The sequence below is a fragment of the Choloepus didactylus genome, chromosome 15 (genome assembly GCF_015220235.1).
Source record: "Choloepus didactylus isolate mChoDid1 chromosome 15, mChoDid1.pri, whole genome shotgun sequence".
Taxonomy (NCBI): Eukaryota; Metazoa; Chordata; class Mammalia; order Pilosa; family Megalonychidae; genus Choloepus; species Choloepus didactylus.
This window is the reverse complement of record NC_051321.1, coordinates 65,192,172-65,206,493: the sequence shown is the minus strand read 5'-3', so window position 1 is coordinate 65,206,493 and position 14,322 is coordinate 65,192,172. Positions and strand designations below refer to the sequence as shown.

The 14,322-nt window shown below is 37.6% G+C and overlaps 1 protein-coding gene across 10 annotated transcripts in view; it reads left to right on the top strand.

Annotated features, from left to right (window-relative positions):
* RUFY2 (RUN and FYVE domain containing 2) overlaps positions 1-14,322 on the top strand; it is a 95,205-nt gene that overhangs the window by 23,363 nt on the left and 57,520 nt on the right. For 8 of the 10 annotated variants that reach the window (XR_005212094.1, XR_005212095.1, XM_037805404.1 and 5 more), the window contains 3 exons: positions 11,528-11,629; positions 12,884-13,007; positions 13,184-13,245. Coding sequence is in view for 8 of the 10 variants with exons in the window: in XM_037805404.1 (XP_037661332.1) it covers positions 11,528-11,629; positions 12,884-13,007; positions 13,184-13,245 (288 nt within the window). In the remaining 2 variants the exon portion in view is untranslated. The remainder of the gene's footprint in view (positions 1-11,527; positions 11,630-12,883; positions 13,008-13,183; positions 13,246-14,322) is intronic. The other 2 variants (XM_037805406.1, XM_037805410.1) reach the window with 1 other exon arrangement.

The window sequence follows — 14,322 nt, the reverse complement described above, 5'->3', positions numbered from 1 at the left end:
ATTATTGCCTTTTGTCTCAGAGCTCTCTTAGTTCTGCTCTTGACTTGACGTGCCCAAATTTCAATTTTTTGAAGCTTTCTGTATTGAGCTTCTTAGAGTAATTGTTTTAGAAAAAGCAAAAAGGATTTAAAAAAAAAAACAAAAAAAAAACGGCCCTCCTCAGAGATCTAATGGGTTATTGAAATGCTAATAGACAAAGCAACCAGGGCCATTAAGGAAAGGTGCACAGGGCAGAGAGATCAGCTTTGCTTCTGGATTTGCATATGCGCCTCAAGGCCTGATCTCCGCCCTTCCCCTTTCTGTGTTCACCAGAACTCCTAAAATCCTCTGCTTTTATTTTGGAGTTTTTCGTGTTGTTTTTTTTCTATGCCTGTCTCCTCTCTGCTGGGCTGGCTGCTCTCAGAGTCTCTGGTGTCTGGTCTCAGTCTATCTATGGTTGGAGTTTGAATCAGTAGAATGAGTTTCCGATAAGAGCAGCCACTGCAATTCTCCCTTCTCCTTCCCGGAGCTGACAGCCCCTCCTCCCCCGGGACTGAGCCTGGCAGGGAGGGGCGCGGGTCCCCTGGCCGCAAAAACTTACAGATTTCGCTGATCTCAGCAGTTCCACGTTTTCATGAGTGTTGTATGAAGTATGCCCAAAGACAGATTGCTCTGTGGTGTCCAGTCCACGCAGTTCCTGGCTTTTTACCTACTTTCCTGGAGGAGTAACTAAAACATACAGCTCACCAGTCTGCCATCTTGCCCCGCCTCTCACCATTCAGTATTGTTAATTATTCTCACAATAATGTGCCACTGTAATCTTTATCATGGCTAATTGTTTTTTTTTTTTTTAATTCAGTTTTATTGAGATATAGTCACATACGATACAATCATCCGTGGTGTGCAATCAGCTGTTATAGTACCATCATATAGTTGTGCATTCATCACCCCAATCTATTTTTGAACATTTCCATTACACCAGAAAGAATCAGAAGAAGAATGAAAAATAAAAGTAAAAAAGAACACCCAAATCATCTCCCCCACCCCACTCTATTTATCATTTAGTTTTTGTCCCGTTTTTCTACATCCATCTATACACTGGATAAAGGGAGTGCGAGTCACAAGGTTTTGACAATCACGCTGTCACCCCTTGTAAGCTGCATTGTTATACAGTGGTCTTTAAGAGACCAGGCTACTGGGTTGGAGTTTGATAGTTTCAGGTATTTACTTCTAAGTATTCCAATACATTAAAACCTAAAAAGTGTTATCTATATAGTGCGTAAGAATGTTCACCAGAGTGACTTCTCAACTCCATTTGAAATCTCTCAGCCAGTGAAACTATTTTGTTTCATTTCGCATCCCCCTTTTGGTCAAGAAGATGTTCTCAATCCCATGATGCTGTGTCCAGATTCATCCCCAGGAGTTGTATCCTGTGTTGCCAGGGAGATTACATCCCTGGGAGTCAGGTCCCATGTAGGAGATAGGGCAGTGGGTTCACCTGCCGAGGTGGCTTAGAGAGAGAGGACCACATCTGAGCAACAATGAGGTACACAGGGGGAGACTCTTAGGCACAATTATAAGCCAGGTTTAGCCTCTCCTTTGCAGTAATGAGCTTTTAACAGCAAGCCACAAGATAGAGGGCTCGGTAGACCAAGCTGTCAGTCCTCAGTGTTTGTGAGAACATCAGCAACAATCCAGGTGAGGAAGTCCAACACTTCTGCGTTTTCCCCCAGCTCCTCAGGGGTGGCCAATTAATTTTGACAAGCTGCCAGGTCCACTTAATTGGGAAAGAGTAGTCTCTTCCACACTTGGTGCTGGGAAAACTGGATGTTCATATGAAAAAGAATTAAAGTGGACCCCTACCTCATGCCATAGTAAAAAATCAACTCAGTATGGATCAAAGAGTGCAATATAAGAACCAGAGCTATATAGATTCTAGAAGAAAATGTAGGGAAACATCAAGATCTTGTTTTAGGCAAGATCCTGAAGTTTTCTTAGACCTTATATGAAAAATTTTGGCATTGGATTTTGGTGATGGTAGCACAGCATTGTGAATGTAATTAACACCATGAATTATAGTTCTGAATATGTTCAAAAGGGAAAATTTTAGGTTATATATCTGTTACTAGGATAAAAATTTGGAAATTATGAAAACGAAAACCATGATAAAATGTCTTTTTTCTTTAAAATTATTTTAGTAACATATATCCTAAAATTTCCCACTTTAACCTCATTCAGATGTACAATTCAGTCATGTTAATTACATTCACATTTTTGTGTAAGCATCACCATCATCCGTTACCACAACTTTTCCATCACCCTCAACAGAAAGTCTGTACCAGTTAAGCTTTAACTCCCCCTTCTCTAACCTTCCCTGGCCCCTGGTAATCTATATGCTAGTTTCTGACCCTTTGAATTTGCATATACTAATTATTTCCTGTCATTGGGGTCATACAATATCTCTTCTTTTGGGTCTGGCTTATCTCATTCAACGTGATGTTGTCAAGGCTAATACATGTTGTCACATTTATCAGAACCTTATTCCTTTTCATGTCTGCATAATATTCTGTTGTATGTATACCACGTTTTGCTTATCCATTCATCATTTGATGGATATTTGGCTTGCTTCCATCTTTTGGCAATCATGAATAATGTCACTATAAACATAGGTGTGCAAATATCTGATTGAGTCCCTACTTTCAATTCTTTTGAGTATATATCCAGAAGTGGGATTGCTGGGTTATATGGTATGCTAAAAATGTTTTCCACAGCGGCCACACCATTTTACATTCCCACCAGCAATTAATGAGTGTTCCTATTTCTCCAATCCTTTCCAATACTTCTAATTTTCAGTGTTTTAAATAATAGCCATCCTTGCAGATGTGAAATGGTATGTCATTGTGGTTTTGATTCCCATTCCCTTAATGGCTAATGATGTTGAGCTTATTTTCATGTGCTTTTTGTCCGTATGTATATCTTCTTTTGAGAAATGTCTATGTCTTTTGCCAAATTTTAAATTGGGTTGTTTGACTTTTTATTGTAGGATATCTTTATGTATTTTAGATATTAAACCTTTATCAAATATGTGGTTTCAAAATATTTTCTCCTGCTATGACGCTTGTAAGTCCTTTGGGGCACAGAAGTTTTTAATTTTGATGAGGTCCCATTTATCTGTTTTTTCTTTTGTTGCTTGTGCTTTGGGTATAAAGTCTAAGAAACCATTGCCTAACACAAGGAATGTATTCATATTTCAGGTAGGTTATCTAATTTGTTGGCATACAGTTGTTCACAGTATCCTCTTATAGTTCTTTTTATTTCTGTGGGTCAGTAGCAGTGTCCTCCCTTTTATTTCTGGTTTTAATTATTTATATCCCTCTCTCTTTTTTTGTCATTCTATCTAAAGATTTGTTTATCTTTTTTCAAAGAACTAGCTTTTTTTTTACTTTTTTTAAAATACACTTTTATTGAGATATATTCACATACCATACAGTCATCCATGGTGTTCAATCAGTATCATCATATAGTTGTGCATTCATCACTGCAATCAATTTTTGAACATTTTCCTTACACCAAAAAGAATCAAAATAAGAATAAAAAATATAAGTAAAAAAGAGCACCCAAATCATTCCATCCCCCCATCCCACCCTATTTTTCATTTTAGTTTTTGTCCCCATTTTTCTATTCATCCATCCATACACTGGATAAAGGGAGTGTGAGCCACAAGGTTTTCACAATCACACAGTCGCACCGTGTAAGCTACATAGTTATACAGTCATCTTCAAGAATCAAGGCTATTTGGTTGTAGTTCGACAGTTTCAGGTATTTCCTTCTAGCTATTCCAATACACTAAGACCTAAAAAGTGATATCTACATAGTGCATAAGAATGCCTTCCAGAGTGACCCTTCGACTCCATTTGAAATCTTTCAGCCACTGAAACTTTATTTTGTTTCCTTTCTCTTCCCCCTTTTGGTCAAGAAGATTTTCTCAGTCCCACCATACCAGATCGGGGCTCATATCTGGGAGTCACATCTTGCGTTGCCAGGGAGATTTACAGCCCTGAGAGTCAGGTCCCACATAGTGGGGAGGGCAGTGAGTTCACCTGCTGAGTTGAGTTAATTAGAGAGAGAGGGCCACATCTGAGCAACAAAGAGGACAAGAACTAACTTTTGGTTTTATAATTCTCTTTTTTTATTCTCTATCTTATTTCTTTCTGCCATAGTCTTCATTTCTTTCCTTCTGTTGTCTTTGTGTTCAGTTTGTTGTTCGTTTTCCTGTTTTTTTGGATGTGTGGTTATGTCCTTGATTTGAGCTTTTCTTTCTCTTTTTTGTTTGTTTGTTTTATTGTAGTTTTATTGAAATATATTCACAGACCATACAATTATCCAAAGTGTACAACAGTTCACAGTTTCATCATATAGTTGTACATTCAACACCACAATCAATTTTTGAACATTTTCATTACTCTAAAAAATAAAAATGAAAATAAGAATAAAAATAGAAGTAAAAGAGCACACTCAAAGCATCCCATACCCCTCCTCTCTCCATTTAATTTAAAAAAAAATTTTAATTGGAATATATTCACATATACAATTATCCAAAGTGTAAAACAATTGTTCACAGTATCATTGTATAGTTGTGCATTCATCACCACAATCAATATTTGAACATTTTTGTTACTCCAAAAAATAAAGAATAAAAATAAAAGTAAAAAGAACACCCAAAATGTCCCATACCTCCCCCCTCCATATTAGTCATTTACTTTTTGTCCCCATTTTTCTACTCATTTGTATATACACTGGGTAAAGGGAATGTGAGCCATAAGGTTTTCACAATCACACAGTCACACCATATAAGCTGTGTAGTTATATGATCACCTTCAAGAATCAAGGATACTGGACTGCAGTTCACCGGTTCAGATATTTCTTTCTAACTATTCTAATAAATTAAAAACTAAAAGGGGATATCTGTATAATGCATAAGAGTTACCTCTAGAATGACCTCTTGACTCCATTTGAAATCTCTCAGCCACTGGAACTTTATTTTGTTTCAATCCTCTTCCCCCTTTTGGTCCAGAAGGCTTTCTCAGTCATGCAATGCAGGGTCCAGGCTCATCCCTGGGAGTCACATTCCACATTGCCAGGGAGATTTATACCCCTGGAAGTCATGTCCCATGTAGTGGGGAGGGCGGTGAGTTTACCTGCCCAGTTGGCTTAGAGAGAAAGGCCACTGTGGAGCTCTTTTTGTAAGCATTAAAGGCTACAGATTTCTTTGTGAGCACTGCCCTTGCTGCACCTCTTAATTTTTTTATATGTTGGCTTCTTGTTTTCATTCATCTCAAGATATTTACTGATTTCCCTTGTTTTTTCTTTGATCCATTGATGGTTTAAGAGTATGTTATATAAACTTGCATATATTTGTGAATTTTCCAGTTTCCTACTTGTTATATATTTCCAGCTTCATTCCATTGTGGTCAGAGAGGATGCTTTGTATAAATTCATTCTTTTAAAATTTGTGGAGACTTGTTTTGTGACCTAACGTGTGGTCTGTCCTGGAGAATGTTCCATGTGCACTAGAGAAGAATGTGTATTCTGTTGTTTTGGGAAGCAGTGTTCTCTATGTCTATTAGATCTAGCTCATTTATCATATTCATGTTCTCTATTTCCTTATTGATCTTCTGTCTAGATGGTTGTGCCAATTTGAATGTATTATGTCTCCCCAAACTCCATGTTCTTTGATGCAATCTTGTGTGAACAGATATATTAATGTTGATTAGATTGGATTCTTTGATTGTTTATATGGAGATATGAATCAACTGTGAGTGAAACGCTTGCTTGGATAGTTTTCATGGAGGTGTTACCCTGCCCATTCAGGGTGGTGTTAATTGGATCACTGGAGTTGTATAAGGGAGTTCTTAGACAAGGACCTCAGAGCAACTGAGAGTGACATTTTGAAGAGAAACTGCAGCTAAAAGAGGACAAAATGCCCCAAGAGCAAAATTTTGAAGAATGCTGTTTTGAAATGCCACCTGGGAGCAAGTGGACACCAGCCATGTGCCTTCCCAGCTAACGGACATTTTCCGGATGCCATTGGCCTTCCTTCAGTGAAGGTATGCTTGTTGGCACCATAGCTTGGACATTTTTATGGCCTTAAGACTGTAGCTTTGTAACCAAATAAACTCCCTTTATAAAGGCCAATCCATTTCTGGTGTTTTGCAATCTGTTTCTGGTGTTTTGCAAAACAGCAGCGTTAGCAAACCGGAACAATGGTCTATTCATTGATGAAAGTGGTATATTGAAGTCTCCAACTATTATTGTAGAGGTGTGTATTTCTCCCTTTAGTATTGCTGGTGCTTGCTTCAGATATTTTGGGGCACTGTTAGGTCCATAAACATTTATGATTATTATTTCTTCATTGTGGATTGACTCTTTTATTAATTGTATGGTGCCCTTCTTTGTCTTTTATAGTAGCTTTTGACTTAAAGTCTATTTTGTCTGATATTAGTATAACTATCCCAGCTCTCTTTTGGTTACTCTTTGGATTATCTTTTTTTGTCCCATCACTTTCAACCAATTTATGTCTTTGGGTCCAAGGTAAGTCTCATAAACAACATTTGGTTGGATCGTGCTTTTTTATTCATTGTACCAATCTGTGTCTTTTGATTGGGGAATTTAATCCATTAACATTGTATTACTGTTAATTCAGAGCTTACTTCAGACATTTTAATTTGCTTTTTTGTATATCTTATATCTTTTTTGTCTCACTTTTCCTTTATTGCCACCTTCTTTTGTGTAGAGTTGATCTTTTTTGATTTATGTGATTGATCCCTTTCTCAGTTCCATTTCTGTATATTTTTTAATTTATATTCTTTCTGGTTACCCTGTGGTTTGTATTACACAACCAAAGTGTATAGCCTACTAGCTTGAAAAGATACTGTTCTAGTTTGCTAATGCTGCAGAATGCAAAACACCAGAGATGGATTGGCTTTTATAAAAAGGGGGTTTATTTGGCTACACAGTTACAGTCTTAAGACCATAAAGTGTCCAAGGTAACACATCAGTAATCGGGTACCTTCACTGGAGGATGGCCAATGGTGTCCGGAAAACCTCTGTTAGCTGGAAAGGCACATGTCTGGCATCTGCTCCAAAGTTCTGGTTTCAAAATGGCTTTCTCCCAGGACGTTCCTCTCTAGCAAGCTTGCTCCTCTTCAAAACTTCACTCACAGCTGCACTGAGTTCCCTCTCTTTGAGTCAGCTCATTTATATGGCTCCACTGATCAAGGCCCACCCTGAATGGGTGGGGCCATGCCTCCATGGGAATATCTCATCAGAGTCATCACCCACAGCTGGGTGGGGCACAGTCCAAGCAAATCTAATCAGCACCAAAACATCTCCCCCACAAGACTACATTAAAGATAATGGCGTTTGGGGGACACAATACATTCAAACTGGCACAGATACCAACTTAACTTCAATAGCATATACATTCTATGTTCCTACATTCCTCCATTTCTCCTCTTTATGTTATTTTTGTCCCACATTACTTCTTTATATTTTCTGTAACTGTTTTCAGGAAATATGATTGTTTCTTATTCAATAAGAAATTGTGTTCTGTCTCTTATAGGAATTAAGAAGTAGAGTTATATAATGAGGATTCAGTACTTTTGGGTTTTGCATTTACCCATTTAGTTACCTTTACTGAAGATCTCTTCTTCATACTGCTCCAAGATACTCTCTTCTGTCTTTTTCTTCAAGCAGAAGAACTTCCTTTAGCAGTTCTTGTAGGGCATATCTTTTGGTGATGAACTCTGTCAGTTTTTCTTGTATCTGTAAATGTCTTAAACGCTCTCTTATTTTTCAAGGACAGTTTTGCTGGATAAAGGATTTTTTCTCTTTCTGTACCTTTAATACATTATACCACTGCCTTCTTGTTTCCATGGTTTCTGATGAGAAATCAGCACTTAGTCTTATTGATGATCCCTTGTATGTGATGAGTCACTTTCTCTCTTGCTGCTTTCAGAATTCTCTCTTTATCTTTGGCATTTTACAGTTTGATTAATATCTGTCTTGGAGTAGGTGTATTAGGTTTATCCTGTGTTTTGGTTTGCTAAAGCTGCTGGAATGCAATATACCAAAAATCGTTTGGCTTTTACAATGGGGATTTGTTAACTTACAATTTATAGTTCTTAGGCTGTGGAAATGTCCAACTCAAGGTATCAGCGGAATGATACCTGGACTCTGAAGACAGGCTGCTGGCACCCAGGATGTCACTGTCATGTGGGAAGGCACATGGCTGGCGTCTGCTGGTCCTTCTCTTGCTGGTTTCATTGCTTCAGCTTCTGGCTTCTCTGTCTGTGGCTTTTTCTCTAAACTTCTCTGGGTATTTCTCTGTAAGCTTCTTTTACTTTCATCTCTTACCTTCTGTATGTGTTTTATCTTCTTATAAAAGACTATAGTAAGAGGATTAAGACCCACCTTGAATGAGGCAGGTCACATCTCAATTGAAATAATCTAATTAAAAGATCCCATCTACAATAGGTCTGTTCTGGGGTACATATCAGCTTCAAACTATTACGTCCTGTTTGGAGTACATTGTGCTTCTTGGACATGTGTAATTATATCTTTCCTAAGAGTTGGAAATTTTGGGCCATTATTTCCTCAAATATTCTTTCTGCCCATTTTCCTTTCTGTTCTCTTTCTGGGACTCCCATTATTTATAATTTGTATGCTTCATGTTATCCCTCAGATCCCTGAAACAGTGCTTAATTTTTTCCATTCTTTTCTCTTTCTGTTCTTCTGACTGGATGATTTCGATTTTCCTGTTTTCTAGTTCGCTCATTCTTCTGCTTGTTCAAATCTGCTGTTGTATGCCTCTAGTGTATTTTTAATCTCTATTACTGTGCTTTCCAGTCCTATAATTTCCATTATGTTCCTTTTTAAATTTTCTAATTTTTGTTTGCTCACATACTGTCTTCCTTATATCTTTTAGCTCTCTATCCATATTTAGTTTATTTCTTTCCTTATTTTCCTTCAGCTCCTTTGTTGATTTAGATTTGTTTGAACTTCTTTTGTTAGATGTTCCAAAATCTGTGTCTACTCTGAAGTTTTAATCTGTTTCCTTGACTGAGGCCTATCTTCCTCTTGCTTAGTATGGCTTGTAATTTTTTGCTGGTGTCTGGGCATCTGATTATTTTGGTATGCTGTCTCTGAAGGTCAGTTTCTTCCTCTTGCCTAGGATTTTATTGTAGATTAGCTATGTGTTAAGGCTCTTCTTCAACTCTTGGTCCAGCTTATACTGAACCTTTAGAGCAGCCTGTGTTTAACTGTTCAGATTTCCTCAGGTCTTGTGTGCCTGTTTCTTGCCCTGTACATGTGGTACAAATTTTATATGTAATTAGTTTCACTTCCAGGAGGTGGCTTCCTTTCCTCTGTTCCTTCTCCAGGAGTCCTGAGTTGTTCTGTTTGTTTTTGTGTAGATTTTTCTACTCAGCTTCTATGATTCACTAATCTGCTCTCCCTCACTCAGTGCCCTCTTTTCCTCACACAAAATTTTCAGTCCTGGGGCCCATTATGTCTTAAAGCAATTCAGTTTTCCTTTTTTTCTGTGAGGGTTTTCTGCCTTCAGTAATTTCCATGTTAGGGTATCACATCCCAGAGAGCCAGATGGTGTTAGTGTTCAAAAATGCCTGTTTTTTCTGTTTAGGTATTCCAGCAATTAGATACCAGGGTGTGTGTGTGTGTACTGCTTTCTGATGGTTCCAACATGGGTCTCTTTTGTTTCCACGTTAGAGCATCCCACTTCACAGAGCACACGAGGTTAATGTTCAAAAACACCTATCTTTTTCATTTAGTTACTCCAGCAATTAGAAATTAGGTTGTGTATGTACACCTCTTGCCAACAGTTCCACCATAGGTCTCTTGTTTCCTGGGGATGCTCTTTTTTTTAATGCATTTCTTTTATTGTGAGCTTTAACATGTATACATAACAGTGATAACTTTCAAAGTACGATTTAACAAGTAGTTAGGAAGCAAATTTCGAAGAATATCATGGGTCACTGTTCGACAACTTCAGCCTTTTCCATTAATATAAAATATAACATGCATACAGAAGGGTGTTACCTTTCGATGTACAGCTCAATAAGCAGTTACATAGGTAATTTCAAAAGTTGTTATGGGTTACAGATCCATGGTTTCAGTTCTTTACTTATGCACTGTAGGGTATATATAGAAAGGTGAAGACTTTCAAAGCACAATTCAATGAATAGCTATAGAGCAAATTTCAAAGGATGTTATAGGTTCCAGTTCCACCATGTCATTTCCCTCCTTCCAGCTATTCCAACACCCCAGCATCTAAAAAAATATGTATATTTATATAAAGTTTCATAGACCGTTGTTAAATCTTATGTTATTTGTTGCTACCCCTTCCTCTCATTTAATCTCCTTCTCCATCTTCAGGGGTGTCTAGACAGTGAGCACCCTAACTTCTTCATGTTGAAAGGGGATGTCAGCAGTACAGGGAAGGGGGCTGCATCTGATTGTTGTTCTTAAGGAGGCTGTTGCCTCTGCGTTTTAGGACTTGTCTGGCATAGGAACACTCTGGTGGATTTAAGTTTCTGAGAGATAAAACTTAGCAAGTGAATATTTTATAGAATCTCAGGTAGTGACCTAGGTATTTGGGGACTACTTTTGATAAGGGCATGGCGTACTGTGGCCTCTTGGTATGCCTAGCGGGATCTTGCATAAGAGCAACCTCCAGGATAGCCACTTTACTCTATTTGGGATCTCTCAGCTACTGTGACCTCAGCTTGTTACCTTTCTTTTTTTTCCCGCACTTTTGGTCAAGTAGGCATTTTCAATCCCTTGTTGCCAGGGCCCAGCTCATTCCTGGGCATCACATCCACATTGCCAGGGAGATTCATTCCCCTGGGAGTCATGTCCTGCATGTTGGGGAGATTAATGAATTTATTTGCTGAGTTGGGCTTAAAGACAGAAAGGCCACATCTGAGCAACAAAAGAGATTTCTGGGGACGCTTTTTTATGGAAGTGCTCTCAGTTGCTTGGGTTCCATCTTGGGTCTATGTGGCATTGGGTCCCTGTGTCTCGATGTCCATGGGGTTCTAAATCACTGCCTTGAGTGGCTCTGTGTTCTGTGACTATGGCAGGGGGTACCTGGGAGAGTGCTGCCACTGTGTGACTCTTAATCTGCACAGGACCAAGTGAGGGGAGGGGTCTGGACTGGCAGGTCTGAGTTGCAGATCTACCTTCTTTTTTGGTGTCTTTTTTTTTTTTTTTCCTTCCTTCAGCATTTGTAGAGTCCTTCTCCAGTCTCTTTCTTCCTCTAGAGTTCCAAGCAAGTGTGATTTATCCTTTTATTATTTGTTTCTCAGAGGAGATTTTTCTAGGGGACGTCTCATGTCACCATTTTGATGATGTTGCTCTCAGAAGTCTCAGTGTCTTTTTTTTTTCTGTTAATGTGTATCTCAAAAGAGATAGAGCATATAGTCCATAATCTTTGCCTTGGAGCTGTTTCCTGACTGCTTTTTCTTTCTAGGACTCCCCTGGGTCGTGCAAGAGCATGGCTTAGATTAGCCCTTATGCAAAAAAAAATGGCTGATTACCTGCGTTGCTTAATTATCCAAAGGGATCTCTTGAGGTTAGTACCATTAAATCATGGTCATTTTTGTTTTTTATTTCATTTATATGCTGTCTTTCAAAAAGGATTGGAAGTATACCACAAAAGGATATATAAAATACAATATCATGCATAACATAAGAGGACCAAAGTGAGAAAGAAAAACACAGTGGAGACATGGACCTGGATCTGGCCTAAAAAATTAAATACTATAAATTTTTTAATAGGGGAAATTTATATAGTTCATATTTTTAAGTTAGTTTTAATTCTCTGAGTTACAGATAATTCTCTGAATAAAAATTTGTTTTGGAACTTGGGGCTTTAATTTCACAGGTCTCTTTTTAGATCTTCAATGTCCAAACTGCTGCTTCAGCTGCATTGTGGGCATCATTTAAGTCTTCAGTTTAAATCAAAGGCAAAAATTTTAAGACAGAGTTTCAGAGTAGGGCAGTCAGTCCTCAAAGGGAGTGGTCTTATGACAGCCCTCCATCCTTGGTCTTTTAGAGTGCCTCTTTACTGTTCTGATGAATTTGGTCCTGTATTTGGCTCTACCTATGACTCTTGTTTTACATCTTTGTTTTCCCATTTGTTAAATAAGAATAACCATTCTTAAACATCTGCAATTTCTTAATAATATCTGAAGTTTAATTAAAGTGTTTAAATAATATACATGAGACTGCTTGCTGAAAACATGAGAAAATGATAACCAGTTCTCTCTGATGAGTCTTAGTTTTTAGACTGTCCTGTTTCTAAGTCTCTTGTTTGAACATTTTTAGAACATGTGTATTCATAAGTATCTTTAATTGATTATCTATTACGAACATTTGCAGTACACATATCAAATTCATTGACTAGCACGACTTTGAAATGTTTCATTTGTTCATTTCACCACCTCAATCTTAAGTCCTGTGATTGAAAATTCAACTCTAGTAATGGCCTCATAATCAGACCTGCAACAGTCACCATGTCCTCCTGAGAGTCAGAAACATTTCAGGCCTCGGTGATGCCTCTTTTTCTTATGTTCTTTCTTTGCTTCTCCTTTTTTCTCTTTCAGTTTTCCTTTTCCTCTTTTATTTTCTTCAGTCCCTTTCTTTTTAATAGTATAAAATATAGACTCTTAACATTAAAAATTTTGGAAAGTTATTCCCCTGTAGAAAGGCTTATTTAAAAATATCTAATTTAGGATGGTTCCAGGTCTGTAAAAAGGTGCTGAGATTTTAAAATTTAGTTTTTGAAATTTGTAATTTAAGGTTTTTATTGTTTTAACTTTCACAGTGAATTCTATGAGTGTCATGCACTAATGATGGAAGAAGAAGGAGCAGTAATTGTTGGGCTGCTGGTTGGGCTGAATGTGATAGATGCTAATCTGTGTGTAAAGGGAGAGGATTTAGACTCACAAGTAAGTGAAAATCATTAGTACTGACTACAAATTGTTTTGAGTTTGTACTGTTCCTCTTTGACCCAGATATCTAAGTTATAAATAGTGCTGTTAAATGCTAAAGAAAAATTAAGAATGATATTCAGTGTATGTTAAAGGTATTTCTGTTGAAGTACTGTTTTTGTCCTTTAATTCAGGTTGGAGTGATTGATTTTTCCATGTATTTAAAGAATGAAGAAGATATTGGAAATAAAGAAAGGTATGGTTTTCATAAACCATTTCACATGCTGTATTATTTATGTAGTTCTTCACAAATCCATATGAGGTACATCTATTTACATGATGGTTTTTGTTTTCTTTTTTTCTTGTACTTCCTGCTTTGTTTCGTTTTTACTTCCATTTAAAGCTTTACAAAGTAAATTAGGGAAGATTGCTTAGAACAAGGTGGCTTTAATATTAAATAGGACTTTTGGTCACACCTGTAGTTCCTGAGACCCCCTTTTTTTTTTTAATTCAATTTTATTGAGATGTTTTCACATACCATACAGTCATCCTAAGTGTACAATCAGTTGTTCACAATACCATTATATAGTTGTGCATTTATCACCACAGTTAATTTTTTGAACATTTTCATTACCACACAGAAAAAAAATAAGAATAAAAATTAAAGGAAAAAAGAACACCCAAAGCATTCCATCCCCCCCATCCCTCCCTATTATTCATTTACTTTTTTTCTCCATTTTTCTATACATCTGTCAATACACTGGATAAAGGGAGTGTGAGCCACAAGGTTTTTGAATTACATGGTCACAAAGTGTAAGCTATATAATTATACAGTCTTCTTCAAGAATCAAGGCTACTGGGTTGCAGTTCCATAGCTTCAGGTATTTCCTTCTAGCTTTTCCAGTACACTAAAAACTAAAAAGGAATATCTATATAATGTATAAGAGTAACCTCCAGAATGTCCTCTTAACTCCATTTGAAATCTCTCAGCCACTGAAACTTTATTTTGTTTCATTTCTCTTCCCCCATTTAGGCAAGAAGGTTTTCTCAGTCTCACAATACCAGGTCCAGGCTCATCCCTGGGAGTCATGTCCCACGTTCCTGGAGAGATTTACACCCCTGGGAGTCATGTCCCACTTAGCAGGGGGGGCAATGAGTTTACCTGCCGAGTTGACTTAGAGAGACAGGCCACATGTGAGCAACAAAAGAGATTCTCTGGGGGTGACTCTTAGGCACCATTATAAGTAGGCTTAGTCTCTCCTTTCCGGTAACAAACTTTGTAAGGGCAAGCCCCAAGTTCGAGGGCTTGGCCTTCTAAATTGGTAGTCCCCAA